Raw genomic sequence first — 27,674 nt, forward strand, 5'->3', positions numbered from 1 at the left:
TCTACAACTCCCCTTTCTGTTTCACTGGTTACATTTTTAATGAAATATCTTCCACTAGAAAACAAAAGCCATGACATTTTCAACCAATTCTTGTATGCCAGTTGTTACCATTAAATAACATTTTCACAGCAGAATCCTTCCATGCTTCTGTTTTGCTTTTTTATTTGCCTTCTAAATGTGTATTCCACAGTTCTCCAAAAGTGTAATACACACATTTGGACTCTGTCATGTTTGGTGTACTTAGGGGAGAATTCACGCAGCTAACATTCAGAAATACGCTTTTGCATCCAGCCTGTTGATAATGTACAGGGAAAAATACAATACATTTCTTCTACCCTCAGCAATGTTCTGTCTTCAGTGACTATCTAATAAATTAAAGTAGCGAAGAGTTTTTTCAACACACAAATCTAAACCACTGACCTGTGGCAAAAAGGCAGTTTCATTAGCACTTACTAATTTAGAGGTGCTATAGAAGTGGAAAGACCTGTCAAAATAGCTGCTTGCTATACCCTATCTGCCCATAATTCACCAAGAGAGGGGGGAAGTCTGTGGGAGTACATACAAACTGGTTTGGTGCATCTTTGAAACCTCCTGGAATTTCAGAAAGCAATTATAAGGTTTCACATACTGCATATTGCTCTTTACAGCAATACAGCACCCCTTAAAAAACTAAACAATTAAACCATGTTTAGGTCTCCCAAGCCTGTCATGGTATAAGAAGATTATATTCTATGCTATTAGAGATGTATAAAAAGGCTGTACTAAACAAAAGACACGCTGTAGAGTGGGAAAAGTGTGGGTATAAGTAACCCAAGATATACCATGACTTCTCTATACATTAGTTTCAGAGACAAAAATTTGCTGAGAAATGCTTGTTCCATTGTCACTTGGGAAAAAAAAAAAATCTAAATATGATCAAAAAATAAGCCCTTTTTGTTGCTTAGTGCTGTGCTCTCTACATGCCATTATCTTTGTTTGAGGACTCCTTTCCTCATTGGACTTCCCTTTCCATTGGATGCTTCATTCAATTTTTCTTTTAGTAAATATTGTAACTGCCCGAGCTGATGAGCACAGGCTCATTTTACCTCAAGCTAAAACCTGTCCTTAAGAAACAAGGAAAAAATTCCAAAAAAATCACTGTGCAAATTGCTGTTTATGCAAATTATGAAAGTAGATTTATAATTAGAAGCCCTTAAAGTGCACAAGGTTCATTAGAAGCCCATAGTATTTAAGCCTATGTATTTATATATTAACAGGAAAGATAACCTTTCCTCACATCTCCATAAAAAACTTTAATTAAAAGAAAGCAATCAACATAAGCTACACTTAAATAACATTTCCCTAAATTTTCATTGCAGTCTCAACTAGCACAAGAACAGCTAACAGGTGAAACTCCTGGCGTAGCCCAGTGATCCATATTCATAAAGCAAAGTATGTCTGAGGAAGGAAGTCTGGCCTCTTTCAGAAGTCCTACTCTCAGATATTTAATAATATACAAAAGACATTATTGCTATGCCTAAAATTTGGCAAAAATGTGAAGTTATTCTAAAACCCAAAGACACACAGAATGTGTTAAGTGAAAAAAATATTTGATAGCCTTACTTGAATGCCATTTGAACCAAGTGTGCTAAAACATCTTGTGCATCAACAGTAATTCGGCTAAGATCTCTGTCTTGCTTTATGAAATTCAGTAATTCAGATGCATTTGCCATCCAAAAGGCAAGTGCCCCAGCAATATTCTTTTGTTTCTGTAAGTAGAAAGAAACAAGAAATAGTACAGGGAAATGGTATTCTGATAAAGCATGGCAGCTTATAAAGGCTCCAAAAGATAGACCAGTACCTTTGCCCATTTCACCAAACATACCCCAGATACCAGATATTTGCAAAATGTTTATACGCAATATAGCAATTGTTGTGACTGATTAAGTCCAAATTTTAACACATCCACGGAACATAGGAAATTCTGTTAAATTGCCAATAGCCACATCAATAAAGTCGCTGCATAAGCACCTAGTTACAAAGTGCTAAGAGCTTAGCGGAATGCAGTATCTGGTAATCTGTGCACTGTTAAGCGCATATTCACTACTGCCCACTGCCACTCTGATACTGCGCTCACTGGCTTTGACACCAGGTGATTCAGTATCAAGTACTGATCTATCTCACCATCTCCCGACCACAAATGCCAGGCCAGGCAACCTCAGATGAAATCCAAAGAATAGGAACCACAAACAACAAAAAAAGAAAATAAAGGGAAGAAAAAGAACTTCGGTCATTTCATATCCACATTGAAGTGCGTTAAGCAGAAATTATGGAATGCCGTAAAAGTTGCAAAGTCAAAAAAGGATTTTAGTACTGCATGTTCCAGTTGCTGAATGAGTGTTATGAACTGTTCAAGTCCAGCTGTTTGAGTATTGTATTTTGATATGGAAGCAGCATGAGAAACTGAGCTAAGCCAACATAGCTAGGATCATTTCCCAGCAATATATCCTACCTGATCAACCTGGTCTACCTCCTGGAGTAAAACGGACGAAGGAAATCAAACAGAATAGAAGAAAGAAACTTGTGAACAATCATGATAGCTTTAGAAATCAAACACTAAATATGAAGGTACAACACTTATGTTCACAGTTACACACAGATGCATTTATCAGTAGCTACGATGCAACTGAGCCCCTTTTAAAAAGTTAGTTACTTGAACAGGACTAGTAGCACAACAGCTGAGAACTGAAGTGCCCACATGTTACATTTAATTCCAGGAATGTCCTGTACTAGTTGACATCCCAGAATAGGTGGTTATTAGCTCAGTGTGCCACAGAAACCCCGCAGAATTGTTTGTGGACTATGGGGTCACTAGCCATCCAAGTAGCAGATACAGGGAGCTATCTGCCCCACACTGCTGCAATGAAGACAATGTACAAACACACAAAGGGGGACAAAAAATCCCCACCAGAAAAAACAAACAAATCCACAAAAAAAACAAAAAACCAAACAAAACAACAGAAAACATAACACACCTAAGACAGATTTAATACATGACTTTTGAATTAAAAAACGAACAAAAGATTCAAATGAAATACCACACTAAGCTTCTTAAATGCTGGTACGAAAGTTACACTGAGTAATCAAAAACAAACCCAATACCTAATCATCATATATGTCTGGCTGATTACTTGAAACTGAGCTCGTAATTAATTTTGGCTTCCTATTCAGACCACTCTTCCTCACCAGCAACACAGAAGCTCACTGCTGAACGCAGGATAGAGGCAACAATTTGAGGCGTGTTTGCTGTTACTATTAGAATTTTAGTTAGAGCTCAAAAACCAAATTGCCACTGCTTTTGTTTCCTTCCCCTTTCCAACTACAGTGTTTTGAACTGACTGAAGATGTGCCATCAGAGAACCAGAAGAGATGCTCCTTCGATCAACACATTAAAATTTCCAGAGGATCAGAAATTATTTGAAGGTGGAGGTGGGGGGGAATAAAAATCAGGAGGAAAAAAAAAAATAATTGTCTTTTTTATATGAAGCCTCCATTCCTAGATTTTCACTGAAAGCACTGAACCTTCTCACAGATCTCTCCAATTTTATCCCTATCTCATATGAAGTCTTCTATGATATTTGCATACACTAATGCAAAGACTATGGTAAGTCACAGATTTAATTTGTCAGCAAGTACATCTTGAGTAACTTCAGAAAGTCTCCTTATAATCTAGGCAGGCAAAATTAGGATCTAAACTTATTTTACTCCCACAGAACAGCACTACTTGTGCACCTTCCCCCTACTTCTGTCTCAGCTTGCCTCCCTGTCTTTGTTTTTCACACCTTTCAGACCCTTTTCAGTGCAGGCACACTTTAAGTCAAGACACAAATCTATTGTTATACAGTGAGGACTAAGGTGGCAATTTAACTGTGACAGCCATCAATATAACCATTCTACAGCTCAAATGAAGTAATCTGACTTAACTTACCTAGTACTGTTTATACTCTACTAAGACAAGTCCAAGCTAATGAATTTTTTTTCCTGGTCAGGCTTTAGAACAAAAGCATTTCTTTGTCTCCAGCCCATTAACCTTCAAATTCATTGAAGTTCCACTCTTTTATCAAATTTGTTGGTTTTCCCCTCTCCTCCTATTTCTTCAGCATGACATCTGAAAGAACCTCCTCCCAATTTTCTTCAACATCCAACTCTCCTTAGTTCATTTCTTGCAACTAGGTAACATCTTTCACAAACCACAAATACAGCGACCACTTCCTTAAATTATAGGTTGGAGATTAGATTCAAACTACACAGTTGCAATACTGTAAAAATGGCCTTTCACAAAGGACAGTCCAGAAAAACACCTGGCTTTTACAGCTTGGGAATGCTATTAGCAGGATTACATAAAGTAACGCTTGCAACAACCACAAAGCTGGACTTGACTTGGGAAGCCCTTCTCCGTGCTGGAAATGAATGTTTTCACAAGATAATCTATTTTCTGTCTTTGATTTGTTTCATGCTTATCCATTTTAGTTTAACATAAAGAATGTAGCACTTTATCCTTGCTTTCTCATTGTTCCCGTATTTGTCACCCCAAGTCTTTGGGGGTTATTGCTACAGGTTTACATTAGTTATATAAACTGAGTGACTAATTCAGCCCTGTCAATTTCAGATTCTATTTGACGCCTACCATTTCACTGTTTAATTTCCATTCTCCCAATTACATTGTTTATGTTCAGGCTCTTTCCATTTCATCTTCTCCACTACTGCCACAGTCTAATCTCTGACTTGAACAAACTCCCTGTTACACAGCCGGATTTTTTTTTCTTTTTTAACAGCGGAACTTGAATATTTAACTTTTGATACCATTTTGATTTTGTCAACTATCCATCCACCATCAAGGCTCAAAGCAATGTAGTAGTTCTTTACTTCAGGTTGAAACCACCGTTCAACCTCTCATCAGCTTCAGAACATACATGAAAGACTAGTATTTGTTTTCTTAATGTCTCCAACACAAGCATTTTCTCCCACTCTTTCTTGGGAAAAGTGGAAACCTGTTATAACTGTTACAAAGCTGTCTAATTGTAACATTCTCCCTGCTGAAAACTCCACTGTATCTTTCCAAAACCTGAATAAAAGCTGAACAGTTGTGGTCTGCTGTGACTCTGAAGCCACTGTTGTTTGTTTACTTTCCTTTTCTTCCTTAATCAACCTCGTGAATAATACTTGCATCATAAATTCTCTAAAGCAGGACTGATGTGTCTGTTATGCTTGCTCGGTGCCTAACACAACAGGGTCCTTGCTCTGTATGGGCTACCATGGCAGTATTTTTGCAATATACCCACGTGTCTTAAGTAAATATAGAAATATATTTCGATTTTTCCTCTGAGAAAAATCTGCAGACAAAGAAGTTACAATAATTAATGAGTGAGGATACCTCCACTAGCACCCCTTTTTCAGGAAGTGACCATTACATTTTATCAAGTTACACACTGCAAGGTTATTGTCTTAATTTCACAGACAACCCAGTGGACCTTATCCTGCATTCCTACACAAAATTGAACTCCCCCTGTGCTTCTGTAGAAGTCTTGCACATGTGACAGCAATAGCATCAGACTACATGTAAGACGCTGGAACATCTGAGAACTTATGTTTCTCTTTACAAGGCAATTCCGTTAGCTTGGTGCAAAAAGTACAGTTTTATTACCATTGTTTATTACCATTTTTGTGGTTACAGAAGTTGTAAAAGTAACAGGATCAAAATTAAAAAGTCATGTTTCTTTTTAAAATGTTCACTTCAAGCATCAATCAGTAAGAACAGCTGCTATCTGTACAATATTCTTTAATAAGCCACCCAACTTGTTTTACAAGAGCTCTCTTACCTTCTACAGAAAATTAACTTCCTGTCAGAGAACGTATCTTCAGAGCAACAGCTTGTCCCTAACCTCCCACACTACTCAGCAGAATGTCTCTTACCACTGACATCATTCATTGACACGAAAGCATTCCTTCACATGGGCAATCAATAGGGGTATTGGTCTGACCCTCAACAAAAGTTGGTTAAACACTAAGATTAAAGTTATCATCAGATAAGCTACAACGCGCATTTAATTCCCTTTACATGTTTTTGCAGAGAAACTCACCTGTATAACTCCTTCCATCATGTTCACCATCTTGTTGACTATTGCAATGACTTTATGAGTACGCTCAGCAGGAGTGATGTCAGGTCTGTACTGGCTTGACAATACATACCGACATGTCATATATAAAACATATGTAGGTGACAGCTTAAAATGAACTGTCGAGCTATTTGTGTAATTTATAATGGCAGATAAAAAGGCATCTTCAGCTGTAGAGAAAGAGAAAAAAAAACCGCGTGTCATAAAGTCACAGACAGAAAGAAAACAGAACAATTCTGTAACTTGGGGGAATAGAGGAACTCTTGGGGGGAGGGGCAACTTACAGGAATTTGAACTCTATATATTTTTTACTGCGTACTACAGTTACTTAGGCACACTAACAACACATTTCTATATAAAGCTAGAAAACCTGATCATCAGGAAACATTTCTGTACTATTTCCTACCTCTTTGCTGAAAATTTGCATCTTCAAGGGGAACAGGAAAAGGGAAGGTTTCTCTTGTCCATTCTCTTCCTACAAAGCTCCCCTCTTAAAGGGAGTTTTATACTAATAAAAAACTGTCTTTGCTTGCTCACAAATCTATTTTGTTTCAAATATTTGAATTCTGGACAATCTCTGGTATGGTATTTTTCTACTAGATCTGAGACATTAAAAAGCTGGGGACAAAGATAACCAAAAAAAAAAAAAACAAAAAAAAAAAACAACTAAATGAAAATTTAAACCAAATCAGATTTTATATAAAGTGGATTTTTGATGAAGATGCAATCTATTATCCAAGCCATGGAGAACTGTATAGAAGAGAATGAATTCCATGTAGTGTTCAGAAGGTGGGACTAACAATTTTTTCCACAGTTAAATTTTATCTGAAGACAGAAGAGTTGAAATGCAATTAGAATTAGATATGCATGAACTTGCTCAATACCCGGAATGTCTGTTCACCCTCCCCAGCAAAATAAATTATATTGCTGGATTAGCTATCATTTATTCAACCATTACTCTTTTCAATGTTTGTTATATCTTTAAGTTTTCAAACTGAATGAAATACTACACTATAGAAAAACATGTTAACAGGTTAGCTTTGTAACTTAACAATTTACTCACAGCTTTCCCTGAATTCAATACTGGCAGGTAGTATCAGTTCTGGTCCATGGGTATCCTGAGATCTAAAGAAAGATGACAAAAACTGAAACAAACAATCCACATGGGTGATATTAATTCCACTGTAAAATGACAGACTTTTCCAAAGACACTGGTTCCGAACACTGACACAACATCCTTCCCCAAAATTATCCTTTTGTTACCTTTCCTCTAGAATCATTCAAGCTAGATTTGCCTGCAACACAACAGATCAAAATACAGACTTCAACTGTGGAGTCTGTGGTATTAATGAACATCCTCCTCTGCACTGTATGGCAGACAGATAGGATCAGTTTGCCATCTGCCATTGACAGGATTCAAGTAACAAATTACTCATGGATGCATGAAAGAAAGTGAATGAAGCTTCACCTGAAACATTAGTTTGGTTACAACAAATACTCTTTCCCATCTTTAATAGCAAGAGCCCTAAAACTGATGAGAACTTAGTCAATTTATTTTACCTTTCTTCTGGTGAGAAGGTAAAATCTAGCCTCTGCCCTCACTTGTCTGTTGCTATGCTAAGCTAAGAAGCAGCAGTCATTCCATGAGCCCCAGAACTATGCCCTGACTTAAAACTGACTGCAGCGCTTTCTTATCGCTATCAGAGAATTCACAAAGGAGAAAAATGAACAGAAAATCGATTTTTATGGCGTTTACAAAAGGTTAAGCACATATTTCATTACTCCCTTAAGAAAAATCATTAACTGAACTGTTCTCTGTAGTTAGGCACCTATTTTTAGGAAATATGTAAAAGCTCAATATCTTCTGCATGCAACAGTCATTTTTAACCACACGTAACACAATATGTAGAGCTTTCTACTTCCCCCAGCAACTTTGATAAAAAAAGGCATGTAATACAATTATATAAGCCTCATTCTCCTGAGAATTATTAGTTATTCCATGAAGCAGAGATAGGACACGAAAAGCCTTTACTCAACTACCTCCTATAGTAAAAATCCACAAGATAACTTTGAAGGCTGCCGTCAGAAAATCTAAAATTAAATTTTAACATATTTAATCAAAAGCCTAAAAGTACCTTTGGGGTTTGGTGGTGTGGGTTGTTCTTTTATTATTATTATTATTGGCTTTGTTTGTTTGGGTTATTTTGGTTATTTTTTGTTCACTGGGGTTTTTTTCAACTTGCAAAAAATTAAACCAAGAGAGACCTCAGTTAAGCCATCCAGGTAATGCTTTATTATAAATAGTGCTCAGCAAAATGAAGTTCTGGAAGCTAGAAAGTGAAGGAGCAGCACAGCACTGTGAAGGAGCAGCACAGCACTGTGAAGGAGCAGCACAGCACTGCAATACATACGTTAATTTCTGCCAGTTTGGTTATATTTCAAACACGACAGCACTCTCTCTTTACGAAGAGCACTCAGCTGGTGCGTAAACTGTAGCATTTCCGCAGGTTTTACTGCTATACATTTAAGATTAACCAATTTCTCACTACCTGCACACTGTTAAAAGCACATCATCTTCACCAAGAACTTAATTACTTTCAGTGAAGAATAACTAATATTCACACAGCATTATCAAAACAGAACTACGGTGACAACTCCAGAGAAATTTTTCATCTCTCCCTACAGGAATCATAACAGACAAAGAAATAACTGGCTGGTGAACCAGTACAAATTTCAGCTGATGATTTATTTCCTTCTCTTTTGAACAAAAAGATAGTGATCTCTTTTAGCACAGAGGAAGGAACAGGATTCTCAGTCTTCCCTCCAATGGAAGAAAAAGCAGCATGAAGAGATGAAAAGTAGTATGGATTAGTGTAATTGCTTAGAGAATTTTGGAAATTGGCTTGAAGAGAAAAATTAATATGAAGTAGAAAGAGGTAAGACTTCCTTAAAAATTGTTAGTTTTGCCAGTAAATTAATTCTCTAAGAACAGATGCAGTAAGTCAATTATTTCAGCTACCTTGGTAAGTGTTTCCTTCAATTAATATGCCATTTTCTGCCTTTCCTAATCACACACAAAAGAAATACTCTCTAAATCAGCTTTGCAACTTGGAAATTTAGATAAAATAATTCTGTGCTTCCGATATGACAGCACCCACTCAACCTGCTTTGTTACTGAGTGCATTTTAAATATATGGTGTCTTTTGATACTTCTTTTATAGAAAAATCCTCTCTGTAGCGATGAAATTCTCTGAGCTAAACCAGTCTGAAAGTCTAGTTAGGATGTATCTAGGAAGGCCATAAAATATTGATTAGGGGTTGCCCCCTCTCTATAGTGTCAGGTAACATTACACTTCCAAATTGCATTAAAAACAGTAGCGCATTCTCCAGGTATTTCTGGATTCTCTTAGATTGTCTATGACAAAATGCATTAAAAAAATAAAATATATTCTCTCCCTGGGTGGTTGCAGTGATGTCAGCCAACTACCAGCATCTTTGGATGTATCTCACCAGGTCTCCTCCATTTATGACAGAAAATAGAGACAATTTTTGAAGCAATGCTAATGTTAAAAAAAAACCTGTCTAACAAGGAACTGAGAATCTTTTGGATGGGAACAAGTTGAAATTGAACATGGTATTATGAATACACAGAGACTAAACAGCAAGAAAATGGCACATGACTGGAAGTCAGTGTTTTTCACTATAACTTTTGAAACCAAGTGAATATACAAGACATGAAGTGTTGTTCTGTACTTCGGAAAAAGGCTTATGAGCAAAATGGGATACCATTTATCTACCTAATCACAGGCACTAACATCATATATGCAAAAATCAAGAAGGAAGTATTACATGTATTTATAAATTACATAACTTTACAAGACAAGCATTCAGAGGCAGCTAAAATTCTTGCTTGCATGACTTGCCAACAAGACTACTGTAGAAATAGGAATGACCTGATTATTTTTCTCTCAAGAGTAAATCACATCATCTTGCCAACAATATTATGAAAGTCATTTCGTATGACATTCCTAACGACAAATCATTGTGACATGACTATCAGCTTGGCTTTACAAAAAGAGAACTACAAATAATAGAATATTGAAGGAAAAGAACTATTTTTTTTAATATTCTGAAGATTTTTGCTTTAGTTGTTAATCCTGGTTTTTATTTGGAGGGAAGATGGGTAGTGACAGGACATGTTTACAAGGGTATGTAGTGACAGGGCAAGGGTAACCTTGCTTTAAACTCCAAGCGATAAATTTAGATATAAGAAATAAAATTATTCACTGTTAAAGTGGTGAGGTGCTGGCACAGGTTGCCCAGAGAAGCTGTGGCTGCCTCACCGCTGGCAGTGTTCAAGGCCAGGTTGGACAGAGCCTTGAGCAACCTTCCCTAGTGGAAGCTGTCCTTGACTATCGCAGGGGGGTTGGAACTAGATGATCATTAAGGTCCCTTCCAACCCAAATCATGCTGATTCTATGACCTGAAAGGAAATCTCATCTTCCGTTAGGAAAATCAGAGTTTAAACTATTTTCATATACTGCTTTATCTATCAGAAAAATGTACTTGTTTTTTTCCATTATGAGAAGTAATGGATTACACATTTCCTACCTGCTTTCCTGTCTGCGGTAATCTTGCTGCTGTTCTATTCTAACCATCGGCTTCACCATTCCTCGTTCGGCTGTGCTGGATGCTGATGATGTCCTGTCACCATCAAGCCTGCTGGTGCTCTAATTCAAAACAGCAGGACAGGTGCTTAGCATGCAAACATTGGATTAGCCAGTATTTGTGCTTGGCAGTATTAAAATGAAGTGTCAATTTGAGACTTTAAAAGAGATGAGAAAACAAAAGAGAAGAGTACAGCACAGAGTCCAGCAGCTCAGCAGGTGTTTTTACCACAATGAAGAACTAAAGAGGACACTTGAAAGTCAAAAGACAACAGTGGCCAGTGAGGAGCAGCTATTTGTTAATGCACTGCAAGAATATATAATGAAAATGTACAATTTCTTTATTTAAAAGTTGTGTGGTTATCAATAAAAAGAATGAATTATTAATGAAAATTTCAGCCAAGAGACAAAGTGAAATATATTAACACATTTAAAACTGGCTATGCTCCCCTATTCTACCTCTGCAATAGATTCCAAGCACTTACACATTTCTGAACCATGCCACCATTTATCCTGATCTTAAGGAAAGACTGAGCTGCTAGACAGTACATAATTTTTCAGGGCAAGAAGTGGCAATTCAAACAATGCCATTTTTAATGTACAATTCCATGATTTGTTTTCTTTCAGTGTCACGAGCTCCTTAGTAAGAAGCTTTAAATTGATCACCTCCAATTACATCACACCCTATCAGGAAGGGAAAAAACATGCTGCTTTAAGCAGTAAAATACATAGCAATTATTTTTCAGTGTAACAGTTGAAAACAAAGCATTAGTAAAATAAAAGGTGTTACCACATTTCCTAAGAAATTGTTAGGACTAAATAATTTGCTTTGACACAAGAAAACCTACCAAAAAAATGCATTTCAAAGCAAGAGTTTGAACAAAGCTATTGTTACCCCTTTACCATACAGAAACCGCAAACTCTGAAGAGCAACCATCAGAAAACAAGTGATTCAACCCGCAATTTAACAAGATGTAATGTACATTCTCAAATAACAAAAAACAAATAAAGATTCTCAAGCTTTCCTAAGTCCACTAGAAGTACTTTTCTCATGAGTCTGAAAAGACTATGAGCCACGCTATATAACAGTGTCACAAACTCCACACCTCAGCAATTTTGAAGCGTTTTAAGTTTGCAATGTTCCTTGGGTTTTTTCCTGCCATAATGTCACTAAATAAATACCTATCTGAGGTAAAGAGTGCAACGAAGGTAAAAGAAAGCAATGTCACAAACAAAGCTACAAGAAAGAAAAAAAACCTGAAACTGAAGTCTGTGGCAAGGAAAAAAAATATGACTAACGTATTCAAAAGCTATCAAAGTATTATTAATACCTACACTAACATTTCAGTATCACTGAATTTCTTTACATGTACTTCAACTTGATAATAGTAGTAATAAAACATAAAAAGAAATAACTTTCTGAGCAGACTAATATATTTCATACTGTTGAAATAATTCATTCTCTCATTTCATCTGAGGCATGTGACCACAGCACCAAGAAAAGCATTAACCAGGGTGTCATTTTACTCTGCTTCTAAAATATGTAACTCTGGCACAGAATTTATTAACAGAAAGACAATGTAGAAGGAAAGCAAGAAAAGATTATCACCTCATAAAGAGTTTAAAATTCTGACTGCAGAGGCTGTTTGTTTAGTCAGCATGTACACAGGAGCTGTACTGAAGTCAAAAGTCACATTCATTAAATTTTAAATGCCTAGTTAAATTAAAATTGAACACCCTTTAAAATCATATATAAACATTTATTTACCCTACTGCAGATGACAGTCATAGGCTACATACAGGTCTAACATGAATGTCTACCTCCATGAAATCTGCCTTCAAAAGGTCAGCTTGGGAAGAAACTATTCCAGGCTGGAGAAATTTCCTTTTCTAAAAAAAATTAGTATTATTGGCATGGGACACATGCCAAATGCATAAACAGAACAGTTCTGTGGGGAGGGAAGGCAACGCACATGATACCAAAGCTCACCCACAGCAGGAAATGGCTGGGGAGAAGGAGGAACCAGCTGCACTTCGCCAAATACTACTGATGGTTTAATTTTGACCTTACACATGATCTTTTGTTATTTACTGCTAATTTAGTCATAACACAATACCTTGCTTGCTGGTAATGCTGTTCCACTGTGAACATCTCCCTCCAGATCAAATGTGGTTTCCTGAACAGCTCTAAAAGCAAGATAACATTTCAAGTACGTCTTAGAAACTACATCATTAAACATTTAACAAGTAAGGAACAGAGCAGCTAAAATCAGTAAATTAAAATTCAAGAGGTATACCATGAGTTCAGTTAATATTCACTTTTTAAAACACTGTATTGATTCTGTATATAAGAACACCTACAGGTATCTATACAGGTAATTTCCTTTGGAAAAACAGATTCTTGATGACTTTTTTCCCAGTTAAATGAGAAAATAGAAATACACAAACATAAATAATATAAAGATAAAACCACATAAAAATATGTTCAAGGTATTATGTTCCCTTGTAGTAAACTTGCTACAATTTTTTGCCCACTTATTCAGTACCAAACATACCTTCCTGATAATGTAAAAAATTCATAAATCATAGCAATCAATTTTATTATCTACTTATTCTAAAGAGTTTGAAAAATATTTGATTTTTCCAACTGCAGTAACCCTTTGAAAGTGATTTTGCTGTCCAGGTGTAAAGTTCTGCAGTAGTACCATGCTTTGCAGTCGACTACATAAACCTGCAAGATCATTTGTTTATTGATCTGCAAGCTTGATGTAGAGTGAACTCAAGACTTAAGCAGAAATATTACAGGACAGCTAAATTGCTGGAGGCCTTCCAGCAGACTAGCCCTATAACTATCACACAGCATACTTCCACATTAAGTTGAGAAAAAAATAATGGTTAAAACACATACCTATACTAACTCTTACTAACTAATTTCACCTGAGAATTTCTATATCCACTGAATGGAATACCTGAAACTCTGCAAGTCACTAAACCTATAACCAGTGTTTTCATTACGCACCTATCAAAAATGTGAATATACAGAGAAACAACAGGATGGACTTTGGGACTGTTAGTCTTTGTAAAACCGTAATCACACTGCAAAAAGTAGTTGCTATATTGAGACATCTAATTCCCTATCCTGACTGTCTCAGTTCATGATGACGGTACTTGATTTCCAAATCCTTCTTGGGGAATTTTAAATTTACTATCTGAAAAAAAACCAAGAACCAAGCTCTCTGAAAACGTTCAGTGACTTCTTTACTTTTCCTGGAGGTTGAATGAACTTTGAAATATATTAAAATAAGGTGTTCCACTGTTTTTAACACAGAAGTGAGCATCAGGAAAACTTCTCTGAATACTTCACAATGAGAAAGACACTTGCTAATCCCAGAAAAAATCACAAGGTGGAGCTCAAGTATTAAAATAGTTATATATTTAACACTTCAAGCAGCTATTCAGAACTCATTTGAAGTCATACTCTAGACACAGGATATTAATAATACTCACTATTTTTTCGAGAGCTCCCAGTTTACTTACCCAGTTTTGTGTCTAGGACCTTTGACCATAAGACTTGCATCAATAGGTCTTTTAGAAATAATATGGTCTTGAGTGGGATCCACAAACTTAAATACATGAGATGACCCAAACTGAACCTTCATTCCACTTTGCAGCATAGTGGTTTCTGAAATACGCTGACCTTCCACATAGGTTTCAGCATCAATGCTTCTTGGGGTTACAGTGACAACCCCATCCATATTAGTGAGGTCACAGTGATGAGGCTGAATTCCTGGACCAAATAACTAGGAATAGAATTAATTAACATAGAATAAGCTAAATTATACAGCAGTAGAAATTAAAACAAAATGAGCAGCTTACCATTTTTACAGACTACTAACTTAACCTCACTTGCTTATGAATTTAACACAGGTGAGTGGTACTAAAATCAGTTGAGTTTCACTTCAATTTTCCTTGCAACAGAGATAATAAAACACAGTTAACTAAAACATGCAGCAGAAATCCCTTAATGGAAAGGTTTTCCCTTTTTTTGGTCATATGCTGTTCAGAACTGTTTTCTTTCACTTGCTGTTTTGATGTGGAACCTCACAATGCAAATATTTGCAAGTCAGCCACCTGCACTGATATGGACCTACGGTCCTGTAAGAGACTCTGGCATGAACTTCATGCAGCTATGCTTGTTTAATACATTTACAAAATCCAGCCTCACTCAAAGGGGTTGGAAGCCATTAAGCAGTCACAATAACACTGAGAAGTACCAGTGGACACAGTGTCCAGTCAAAAGAAAAGAAAACCCCATTTTAAATAATGAAACCTTTACTTTCCTCTAAGATCACAAAACAGGAAATAAAGTCAGAGTTACGACCATTAACATGAAACTGCAGCAATATTTAACCCTTCTAGCTTTGTAGGATATCTACAGAATATTTTACTTACCCAGTTTCTACATTTACACATAACTGACCAAAGACTGGATAAGTTCTGTCATCTGAGCCTGCTTTTTTCCATACCTGAATGGAATTTTCATCAAATTTTTCAGTTCCAACTTCAGTGACACTTAACTGTAGACGATAGAGCTTTGGCTTATCTCTGGAGTCAGAACCATCTGTACAGCAAGTGAAAAATATTAATTTGCAAGTTAAAATTCAAATGCACAAAATTTCTGTGTTACTGCAATTTAGTTCAGAATAGCAATGTTCACCAAAATTAAATGAGTGACATTCTTTTGAGATTTGTTAGGAACTTAGTTGTACGTCATCCATCACAAAAAAAGGATTCAACACAAGAGCACTCAGTTCTATGAACACTTTGCAGGTATGGGGATAGCCTTTTATTAAATCTCAATATTTGACTCTATAGAGACATACAACTAATATCACTGTACAATAAAAAAGCAATGCTAATAGGAGTATCTTCAGCAACTTAGAATGCGTGCAGTTTTTCATACTTAACAATGCTAATCAGAAATTATACGGCTGCATCTTCAATGTCACCAAATGCAGACATACATTTGGCTGCTTACCCCCAAATTCTCTCAATTGTTATTACGTCTCCCCACAATTTACACATGAAAACCTAGAGTAGCTCCTTCATTTATTTACTTATGAATCCCAAAGTCAGACATTTCATCCTCCTATGCACATCCCAGTTTGTTAAAACTGGCACCCAAAAAATACAAGATTTAGTTCGGGGGCAGGGACTCTTATTCAACAGGCAAAAATACTGGAATTTCAGAAGCCAGTGACATAAAAGTCAGGGCTAGTTATCTAGGGCTTTTGTTTTTAATTTCTTACAGCACCTTCTCCTAATCCCTTTAGACACAGATCAGAGAGCAGTCTTTACAGTCCAGTGATTTCACTCCACGTTAAACATACTTCCCCCCTCCCCATTTAATTTTTGACATTTTAAAACAAAAAATAAAAAAGACAATCCTACATATTTCTGAAGTATTCTGTAGAATACATGGTAAAATACTATGTTTTCCAAATGCTCATTTAAGAGAACTTATGGATTTCATTCCTGAGTTCAACATTTACGTCACGCTACCATATATCCTTAGTATAAATGCATGTCATGCTTTCACACAAGAAACGTATTTTAGTAACATGACGTTTCTGCTTAGGCAAATCAAGACTGCCCTGTTTCTCTGGAGTGTCCAATTTAACAAGTAAAAGCTTAAACCACAGGACTAAATACAAACACTTCTTTTTTTTTTTTCCCAGGAAAATGAGAAAAATTGAAGCTGAAAGTTATTTGGAACACACACGTAATCATCCATCAGTAAAAGCCCATTTCTACAGTAAAAGGTATCTTGGAGAGAATTACTACAAATTCTAAAAAAGATGAAAAGCCTTTTTGTTCCAGGGGAGGGGGGGATGCAGGAGGGAAGGAAGGCTGCATTATGCTGCAGTACAAAGTCTTGTATTTCCTGTTTTCCAACAGCTGTAAGCTCACCTAAATGCTGTCTGGAATGCATTCCTTATAAGTCACTACAGCGGGACACAAGTTTTGCCATACCTATGACAAATTCCCTGCCTCCCCACACCATGACAGTCCAAGAAGGCTGTTTTAAGCTAAGGACGCAACACAAACAGAACCCGTGTCTAGGTTTATGCAGTTACAAGTCAACATTCATGCTTCAAACAGCAGTGTTATTTAAAAAAACCCCAAACAAACAAAAAAACACCCAACCAGCAAAACCACCAAACTATGTAGTGAACATAACTGAACAGTCGCTCTAAGCATGTCAACCCAGTAATTCCTAATACAAAGGTAGATTCTGGATTAATACAAAAAAAGACAGGCCTCTCTTCATGGATATGTATTTTAAAAGCATTACTTCACCACTAAAAGGTGAGCACTGCACCACTTTGGAGATGGTCATTTCAATTGATTTTGTTAGCCCGGTGCTTGAAACAATTCTGGGAAATAGTACAGACTTAAAACCAGACTAAACCAAATGAGTATCAGACCACAGAAAGAAGTAAGCCTCAAAGTTGAACAAAACCATCCATATAAGGGACTGCACCTATTGACTTAAATATTAGTTAAATCCACACTTGAGGAGCAGCAGATTTCCTGCACAAATTCCTGGGTGCTAATATTTTAAACAGTAGGAATTTTAAGGGACTAGTTGAGCAGATTTGAAATACCATGACAAATTCAGAAGACAATTCACTATTAAATTTCAGACAAGATGCACGCTTCCAGCAGAAAAAAACAATAGTAAGCATGCAACAGATGACAAAGATGCTTCACATGAAAGCGTAAAAGTGTTACCACATACTACACTGCAGTTCTGTTCTCAGAAAGCTGGCCAGTAAAACAGCCCTGCCCAAGACTTTTAAGCTTCTTCAACCTCCTGCAATTCTTTGCAAGCTTTTGTGCCTGCATGTTTTCAGCATCTTCCATTGCTGTCAATTCTACAGTTCAGCATTGCTTTTTTTTTTGTGAACAGGCAGGGAGAAAAAACACCTTAAGGTTTTGCCTCCTTTTTTGAATGTATTTATTTTTATGTAATGCTTTGTAATTTTTACTTCAGGCTTGTAAATAAATCTCAGAGCTCAAATCCTAAAAAATGTCTTTTTCTCATTTTTCTCAGCCTGAAGATAGTAACATCCCTGAACTCATCAGCAGTCATATTCACAGATATCATCAACAGTGCCAGCCGTTCAAGTGCCGTCATAATACACTTCAGTCTATTCAGTCTATTTCTGCTACTATCAGATTCATCTCTATTGATTGGTTCATTTACAGTACTTGGAAGACAGAGACAATTGCTGACTACCACATTTGCAGCCACAAGCCACTGAAGTGCATCCTCTACCACACTGTGCAGAATTTGATATTCAGTCCATAAAGCTCATACAACCAGCAATGTCAGTCATGGAGGAGCAGAAGCACAGGACAAACTTCCAGTAGCAAACTTACTGAATTTGTGCAATTGCTCAAGGCATGAAACTGAAATCTGCCAGGTTCTTCTGCAAGAACATAAACAGCCAATGTTTTGACAGAAGGACACTTCTGTAGAAGTCATTTCTAAATACAAATATGCCAAAATGCATTGCTCCGAAGAGACAGACTAGACTCTATCATACTAAGACCTCTTTCACACATTCTGAGATGAAGATGTAAGAAAGTGTAATTTTTTCTTCCCTCTAGTGAGATGCAACCAAATTTCAAGCATTCTACTCAATGGTCAGGTGTTCTTGCAGAGCTCCTCTATGCTTATCAGTTCAGCACGTTCTACAGAACTTTTCTGCTCTCTGGAATAATGATGTCAATGAAATGGAAGTCTGAATTCACCAGAGTTGAGCACTGGAGGCGTAAGTTTGAACAGAGTTATTTAAACCCCAGTACTGCACTCTATAGCCATGAAAGGGTGAGCAACACCATCAGATGTGTCTAGTACTGTTATAGTAGTCAGGAAAAAAAAAATGAGAAAACAGATGCCAAAAAAAACAACCCAAACAAAAAACAAAAAAAAAAACAAACAACCACAAAAAAAAAAAAAAAAACAATAAAAAGTAATTTGAAAGACATTTCATTATAAAGTGGCTTTGTATTCTTGTCTATTTGGCCACACTAGGACATATCTGCTTATTGATCAAACTCCAAGGAGAATCAAAATCCATAATGTTTTGTAGATTAGATTATCAATTTCAAATACTACAGATAAAACTGAATAAAACTCTACTGCCTAGCGTGGCTAAACTCTTTGACACACACCATAAATGTTACACAACACCACAAATCAGGCAGTAAAAATAGCAGAGGATGCTATGAAACACAAAACAGCAGAAAGTGAGGTCACTTCACCAGTGGTCCAAACACTATTTCACATAAAAATCATCATCGATTTCATCCTCTGAATCAACATGGTAAAGCACTGCAAAGCACAGTTAAGTTCCATGCTATTTACTCAATTCACTTTAGAACAATGAATTCAGCAAGTAGATGGATCAAAGAACGTTTTTCTTTCTATCACAACACTGCTTGTAAACCACCCTATGAAATTTAGCTGTTAACCTTTAGCTGGAAGGTTGAACTTTTTGGATGGTAGTACATTCATCATCTATTTGATGTTTGTTCACAGACTGAATAATTAAATGGCAGCTGACAAGACAGATAACTACTTCACAGAAGCAATCCCTTGAAAAATAGTAAGATAAGCAAGACAGCCTTTAATTCGTCAAAAAGAATCAGAAGACTTACAGCCAGTGATGTTTTTAGTGACCAATGACAGAACAGTATTAAATATAGCGTTACCTTCGTAAGCGTGATAGTTGTAGTAGGCAAAGTGATTCCTTCTCCCTGGGGTTAGAAACACATGCAGAGGACCCAGGTGAAGGCAGCACCAGCAGGACAGATACCATGCAGAACATGCGGAAGAGGGCAGGAAAAGAAAAGACAGGAAAGGGTGAAACTGTAGCCAGACAACACTTATTCAATTTATAAGGATGAAGTGTATTAAACTCTTTCAACTTTAGAAACTGCACAGAATATAAAGACATCAGTACTACAAAGCTACTGAATGAAACAATCCCTATTGTTTAGAAAAGCAACAACAAGCTGTTAGAAGAAAAACATGAACAATAGATCAGTCCCACGGGCACCATGGCAAAGGCTTAGTACACAGTGTTGCCACCTGTGGCATTTCAGATTGTTTTTCCTCTCCCAGTTAATGGATGTCTTGCTCCACTGCTCAAGCACAACATTTTAATACTAAAGGGACTAGTCTCCATGAAGAGTTTAGAGCACAAGGAATCAAAAGTACTATTAGAAGAACCCAAAATACCAGTACACAAAGCAAACCTCAGCATATAGAACACAATATAAAATACATTTAATAATACATTCTGTGTACTACTAACTTCATCTGGCTTAAAAAAAAAACAAACAAACAAACAAAAACCCAACAAAAACAACCAAGGAAAAAAACAACCAACCAAACCCGAACTAAACACACCACACTACTTGGATTTTTAACCTTTTCCCTTTTTTTTCTGCAGTTCTGAACAGTTTTCAGCTCTAACTTCCAGCCTGGTTTCCCAAATGGTGAACAACCAGACTTCAAATTGTAAATCACCTCTCTTCAGGTACCTGAGTTTCCTATTAAGTGTAACTTGGGTACAAAGAGCTGCAAATAACTAAATCACCACAAACAAAAGTCCATATCCAAAACTTTAATTTCTATTGTCTTCATGTATCAGAGTAGAAGTTGCATGTGTTTTATCATACTTTCTTAGTCTTCCAATGAAAGTTTTATCTCTGAAAGTCTAAATACCTATCTAATAATGTATTTTAGATTATTAGATAACTAGAATTCTTACCTGGGCTTAATTCTACTAGGTATGGTAGTTTCTCAGGAGGAAGGCAAGAGCCATAGCCAGACCCGTCAACTCTTTCCTTCCCCTTTAATGGCTTTCCATCAGCTATTTTCTTGGATTTCTTTGGGATATAATCAGGAGGCCGCCTTTTCAACTGAAAGACTAGTATTCCTAAAACACAGTATTATACATCCTTTGAATCTCACTATCAGTGAACAAGCACACATCAAACATTTAGTAATTTGTGAATGTTCCACAGGATTACTTTTGGCTTACTAAGTTCCTGACATTTCTTTATGTAGTTATCTTTAAGTTAAAACTAATGAAAAGATTAACAGCATACTCCTCCACAGTAGATAATTTAAAAACTTTAGGACAAAATGTAAAATTCTTCTACTGATTAAAGATGTAATACTATAAACTGTGCTGAATTAAATAGTAAATAACTCTAAAAACACCTTGTATTACAAGTGCCTGAAAACAAAACACTTTAAACTCTTACAGCAGTTTAAACTTTTCAGAGGTTCCACACCAAGGTTTACAACACCCAAGGCACAAAAAACTCTTAAAGCTTTTAATATTTACCTTTATCACTAGGCCACTCCCTGAATATCTGCAGGGGACACTCATCATCATCAAGAATAGTTTCTTTAGCACCTTTATCATCACAGTGCTGAGCACCAGGAGGAAGTGTGACCTAGAAAAGAACCATTACCAGTATTTAGAGCTGTTAACAGACAATTAGAACAGAGAACTGAGGGATATAACTTCTGATTTTTTCTAGTTTGCTCCCTTATAACAAAAGATAAAATAAAAGGATTCAGTTACTTGAAAGGAATTTTGCCTTCTCTCTCTTGTCACAATTAAATCACATTTCCAGAACACCAGATATATTTAAAAAGTGAAGGAAAGCAAGTTACATGTAACATAGACAAGCTGTCTAAAGAACCAAAACCAAGTATACTTTTGGAACAGAAATACAGACTGCTCATACCTTTTACAGCTATATCCTAACAAGACAGAGGAAGGGAGAAACCTTGATTCATGAATTCTGACTCTAAAGGAGACATAACTTGTGATTTCATGCACATTTCCATTACTGCTCCCCACAGTGATCAAGCATGAAAAACGATGATAACCAGTATCACACTGCATGAGTGTCTTCCAAGTTAAAGATAGATCTTTCAAAGGTGACTAAAATAATGAAATACATCTTAGGTTTTTTTATACCGCATTTGTGAAGCCAACAATGCGACTTAAATTCATAGACAGCTCTATTTTAAACAAGATACTCAAAATTATTCCCATCTCTGAACTATGACCCAGGTAACACCTTCTGGAGTGATGCACTGTTGGCTACTTTACCCTTCTATGCTGCAGCACTCAAGAGACTTTCCACTCTTATTTATCACCTCCTTTCCACACCCATTTTAGTGTTAACCAAGTTCTCACAGATCCACCTCAAACATTCTTTCATCTTCTTCCAAGCAGGAAACAAGTACATGTAAGATCTAAAGTATGTAATAGAGTCATTTGCCTTTCCCTAAAACATTTTCTATGCAAAACCCGGCTAAACATAGGACTAATTAAATTATCTTTAATTAGATTTTCAAGTAGACAAGATATTATAAAATAAGGAAAACATTAAAATGTATAAGCCAAAGGGAAACAGAAACACATCTACACTCAAATCTTATCTTGCCAAACCACTCTTTTCTATTTTAAACCACTCTTTTCCAATTTTAAAATCAATTATACCTACAGGATAATTTTGATTAGCTAATTAAAGTAACACTGTTTCAAGCCTTATTCAAAAAGCAACGATTTTTAAATTCCAAAACCCTAGTGACAGAAGGCAACCAGTTGCTACACAAGAACTACATGCTATAGTATGTGTACCAGGGCTGACCAATACTGGACTGGGGAGCAAAACAAAAAAAACCCAATTGCAGTGAAGTTAAAGGACAGATGAAATACAGAGGTGCTACTAACTTGCCCCGGTTACTACTTCTGCCTTGGAACTTGGATGAGCATCTGTACTTGGGTGCTGGTCTCAACTTTCAGACAGTTGAATTCCTCCCTGACTCTCAGGAGGCATAAGCTGATAACTCAGCCATACCTCACTTTAAAAAGTGTGTGACCTAACCTGTGGAAAGACACAAACCACCACATGTGAATTCCTGCAGGCAAAGAGAGTTCTAGCTGTGAAGAAGCCATTCTCAGAAACGTCTGTTTCAGGAAAATGCTGTCTCAGATTCACCCACAAAGCTGAATTTCCTACATTTTAGAATAAATTTAGAACATGGGAACAAGTTTATATTATGATTGGGTTTTGGCTCATAGGTAGAAAATTGCTTTAATGTTGAGAAATAGAAGATACAGCTAAATACCCTTTCATGAATTTAAATCCATGCAGATTGCTGAGGCCAGGAACACACACTTCACTGATTTCTGCGACAACATAGGAAATGGAGATTGGTAAAACCAGCTTAATATCACAAGTCTTGGAAGAGACTTGAAGTCTCTTCATTCTACCAACTGAAACAAAATACATAACGATTCAGAAGAATATACTCTGCTTCCCCATAATTGCACTAATTAGCATATACTTATAAAGTCATTCCAATCTTTATTCAGCTAAAAAAGCAGTGAAACATGCACAAAATACGACATAAATTTAAATGAAGTCCATAGCAACTCAGGACTTAACTTTCAAGGCATCTGCTGTGATACACAAGAGAAGATAATATCAAATACTTAACCTTCCTGTGGTCAGTATTAATTACAGAACAAGTAATCAGACTAACCCTTTGGAAAAGATACACACATACACAAAAATTACACACACACACACACACAAAAAGAACCCATGCTATAATGGGTCTTCAATAAGCTCTTCCGTCATTTTAGTGTTTGGTGGGATTTTTTAAATGAAAAAACTTAGATTTATTTTATGTCTAAATATATTGACTCATTCAAACAAACGAACCCGCAAAATTCCTTACAAATTGGGAATACAGGCTCTGCACATGCACTTGGAAAAAAAAAAAGAAAAAAAAAAAAAGGAAAGGAAAAAAAGAAAAAAAAACTAAAACAACCAAACAATTGAACTTGCTACAAAAAATATTTAAAGTCTCATGTCTGTAATCTTTATTTCTTAAGCAAACACCCCCAAAACTAACTGCCATGAACTGTATGGTTTTGCTTGACATTACAAAAAGTTCTTTATGCCTTATTCTCAAGTGAAGAGTATGTTTAACCAGAAATCCAATCAAAATTCTACTTTTAGTTAACTAGCTTGCTGTGCGAACAAGTCTTACGCCCTAAGTGAATATGCACAGGTTGCTTGAAAGACTGTCTAATTAATTTGACAACTTGAGATATGTGCAGTGAACCCCTTATTATTCAGGAAAACTCAAGCCAAGCAAACTGGAACAAAGAAAACATATTGGAACAAACCTGTATTTACTTGATTACATAGAGAAGAACTTTACACGTGGGCATAAAGGTACAGCCTGGTACACTGCAAACCAGGGTACAAAGACAAGCAACTAACAGGAAACTGCCATTTACAATAATGGTTGTGAATGGTTAAGTGTTAAGAAAAATTCTTACAGTGCTCATCTTTCAGCTGAAACTTCAGAAGTGAGTGAACTTTATTACAGGAACTTATGCAACCTTATAAAGGTTTTGTCATATAACTATCTATCTAAACAGTTAAGTAAATGCCAATTGTTTAAGTCTTATTTGAAGACACTTCACCTGCCACCCGACAAGAACAAAATATTTAAAAATCCCAAACAGTAGGAAACTGAAGTTATACGCTCCACTGTACACTGTTTTAAACCCAACAAATAAGAAAATAATAGGAGCATGTGCAAAACAAATCTGTCTTCTGTGGAAAATTGTGAAGTGTCAGAAGAACACAGGCAAAAGCTCCACCAGGGGTAAGGAACAGCTATGAGACTTCAGTGTAAAGGAGTACCAATGGCCATGACACCCATTTAGCACTGTATTTGTGAGTTTCCAAAAAGGACAAACAGTGATGAAAGACATCAAGCTACAGCCAGGATATCATAATGTTTTAAGCAAGAAAAGCAACTCCATAAAAAATTTGATAAAAAGGGAATTTTCAAAGTTAGGTTACAGATATTAAACTTGATTAATAAAGGACGGATTATCATACTGAAAACCCAAGCTCTCTATCAGCAGAAGCATGAGAAAGGCCAAGTAGATTTCAACCAACTGCAATGACTTATGGTAAGCAAAACAGTAAGGTCTTCTGCTCTTAAAGGTATAAAACAGATCTGCTATTAGCCTGTGAAGATCACCCATGTATTTCAAATGTAAACATAAGCATACAACTCATGTCAGTATAGAAGCTTACTACATCAAGATGTGCCACTCAGAAAAGAAAGTATTTTCCAGAAGTGCTTTCCAGAAAACTAATTTAAATCAATTTGCTTCACAGCAAAGATTTTGTTAATCTTTCCTAAGATCAAAGCAACATTCCTCAGACTATTTTCTACATTAAACATCCTCACACAAAATTAGAGAACATGGGAGAGAAGTTAAGATAGAATCACCAGACCCACAGTGACTTGCAATAGCTTCCCTGTTAAGTGTGCAAACAGTTCACTAAATTCCATAAAATCTAAATATTTCATTACATCATAATACCCTCTAACTAAACAGACTGATACAAAACTATCTCCCAAATTCAGCCACAGAGTCTGTGCTGTAACCCAGAATCATCTCAAACCGGCAGAAAGAAAAGCGTGCCAATGCAGCAGCCTGTTTGATAAGATCAATGCCTGAGAATCGTTAATTTCATTTACAGAACCCACAATATGAAGATTAACGGTTATAATTAAAACTACACATAAAAAATACTTTGCAGCTGAGACTAAGAAACAATTTTAATATGCTGTGTCATAAAAAACCCCCACCCTATTACTTAGAAAATTCTTCTCCTCTATAATAAAAACCTATGTAACATTTTTCTGAAGTTAAGTAAAATTAGCTTTCACAGTTGAGGCTCCAATTATGGGTTAATGAAGACAAGGATTAAAAGTCCAGCACTTCATTAAAAGTACGTCTACAACTAACACAAAACTGTTGAAACAATAAAAACTAAGAACAGTCCACTGTTACGAAACGACAAAAGCAGTACCACTGTACAGTTTACTATTACTAATCAGAACATTAGAGCAACATGTCAATTCCCAGCTGATTCTACCACTACAGGCTGTAAGCACAGAGAAACTAGATACTAAGGTTACTCAAACATATCATAAAACACAAATTGGAAAGCAACTTTAAGACCAAAGATATATCCACATCCTTAGAATAGCTAGAACATGTGGGAATAGCACATAATATAACCTTCTTTACTGTTTTCCAGTGGCATTTCAAGCACCGGAGAAGGGGCAGATGAAGAGAGCAAAGTATCATGAGAGACAAACATTCTTCCCTTTCCTTTCACCATTTTAAGGAGTAATAAATCCAATTTCATTAAACAAGAAATAAGTGGTAATGTAATCAAAGACTGGACTCAAACAAGGATCAAATGTTTTCAAGTCTCACTATTACTCTTCAGAAAATGATACGCACAGTTTATAACCTTTAGTCAGTACTGCCCATGGGACTGTTTGAATGAAGCCATACCTCTCATAAAACAGCAATTCAATGCAATTCTTTCAGAACTTCTAAAACAATTAAATTCTGAAAATAGGTGTAAGTTTCACTTAAATGTTTAATCCTTTCTGATGTGCAATGAGGGTAAGCTACCACTGAAAGGCATAAGGCAACAGCATGTAACATATACCTTTCAGAATGGAGTTTCCCTCAGCACTTTAGCCTGTTTGCTTTTAGTACAGGGGAATAGTTATGCGCACAAACAGCACTAATTTAGGTATCTGCAGGATTAACTATTAGTTTATACATCTGTGAACCATAAGCACACTTAGTGGTATAAAACCACAGTGTCAAGTTCAGAAATATGTTGCTTTCATTCCTAATGTTTATCCACATAGCAAGTAATAATTTTGCAATATTGGAAGATTTAGGTTTTAAAAGCAAAACCTCTAACAAATCAAAATCACTTCAGGATTACTGAGGCTGCTAAACTAATTTTTTTTGTTTTAATGAGAAAACAATAAAAAATTAGCAAATAAAAAAACAAGTATGAAGCACGAGAAGATTGTGTCTTAGTAACTTCACTTACACGAGCAATGCAATAATCCTTTGGATTTTCCTTCTCCAGACCATATTTTTCCAGTGCTTCAATAACTGCAAAGTCTGCAGTATCTGTAGTGGACAGCAGGATTGTCTTGTACGGTATATTTGGTTTTAAACTGTCTGCATAAATTCTCAGTGTCCCACCTTGGAAACAAAATGTAATTAATAATGCTACCAAAGAATATAAAGACAGAAACATAATAAATGGCAGAACAGAAGAACAAACCCTCTCAGAAATCATTTAGTCAATCCACTAATACAAGAAAAGTTACATAACATCCCTAAAATAATGTCCCTGCCATTGGCAAAAATCTCCATCAATGCTTTCCTAATTTCTCTAAGCAAGTCTTTTCCCTAGTCCTTTACCATTCTTTATGCTACCTGAAGTTAAAATGAAACAGTCACAATGACCGGACGAAGAAGTGACCTTTTCCCAACCTGACAGCAAGTTTGTGCTGACTTTCAAGAACCTCTCCCCTCTTTAAAAAGCCCGTTTAAGATTTCCCTCAGGTGATGTTTTCTACACCTGCAACTGCCTCTTCATTACTCTTACACAGAGAGAATGCATCACTGGAAGTTTTACCAGTACTACTATTGTTTCATTTATTTAACACTGATGTTTACACAAGCATTGGTTTTGTATCCTCACCCTCAAAAATATGAAATACTTGATCATCTATATACACAAGATCTACCAGAACCCTCTGTGCAGACCTGAACAATCATTCCTTGCCATCTTGCATTTGTGCTACTGATTGCATTTTTAC

The 27,674-nt window shown here is 36.2% G+C and overlaps 1 protein-coding gene across 20 annotated transcripts in view; it reads right to left on the bottom strand.

The window, feature by feature from the left end:
* AFDN (afadin, adherens junction formation factor) overlaps window positions 1-27,674 on the bottom strand; it is a 116,572-nt gene that overhangs the window by 46,974 nt on the left and 41,924 nt on the right. For 9 of the 20 annotated variants that reach the window (XR_010613054.1, XM_065680400.1, XM_065680415.1 and 6 more), the window contains exons 6-17: window positions 26,894-27,051; window positions 21,253-21,364; window positions 20,671-20,838; window positions 19,607-19,651; window positions 15,349-15,443; window positions 14,360-14,622; window positions 12,940-13,009; window positions 10,767-10,885; window positions 7,219-7,280; window positions 6,120-6,325; window positions 2,492-2,512; window positions 1,603-1,748 (exon numbers count right to left, since the gene is read on the bottom strand). Coding sequence is in view for 19 of the 20 variants with exons in the window: in XM_065680400.1 (XP_065536472.1) it covers window positions 1,603-1,748; window positions 2,492-2,512; window positions 6,120-6,325; window positions 7,219-7,280; window positions 10,767-10,885; window positions 12,940-13,009; window positions 14,360-14,622; window positions 15,349-15,443; window positions 19,607-19,651; window positions 20,671-20,838; window positions 21,253-21,364; window positions 26,894-27,051 (1,465 nt within the window). In the remaining variant the exon portion in view is untranslated. The remainder of the gene's footprint in view (window positions 1-1,602; window positions 1,749-2,491; window positions 2,513-6,119; window positions 6,326-7,218; window positions 7,281-10,766; window positions 10,886-12,939; window positions 13,010-14,359; window positions 14,623-15,348; window positions 15,444-19,606; window positions 19,652-20,670; window positions 20,839-21,252; window positions 21,365-26,893; window positions 27,052-27,674) is intronic. The other 11 variants (XM_065680411.1, XM_065680404.1, XM_065680410.1 and 8 more) reach the window with 3 other exon arrangements.

The sequence above is a fragment of the Lathamus discolor genome, chromosome 5 (assembly GCF_037157495.1).
Source record: "Lathamus discolor isolate bLatDis1 chromosome 5, bLatDis1.hap1, whole genome shotgun sequence".
Lineage (NCBI taxonomy): Eukaryota > Metazoa > Chordata > Aves > Psittaciformes > Psittacidae > Lathamus > Lathamus discolor.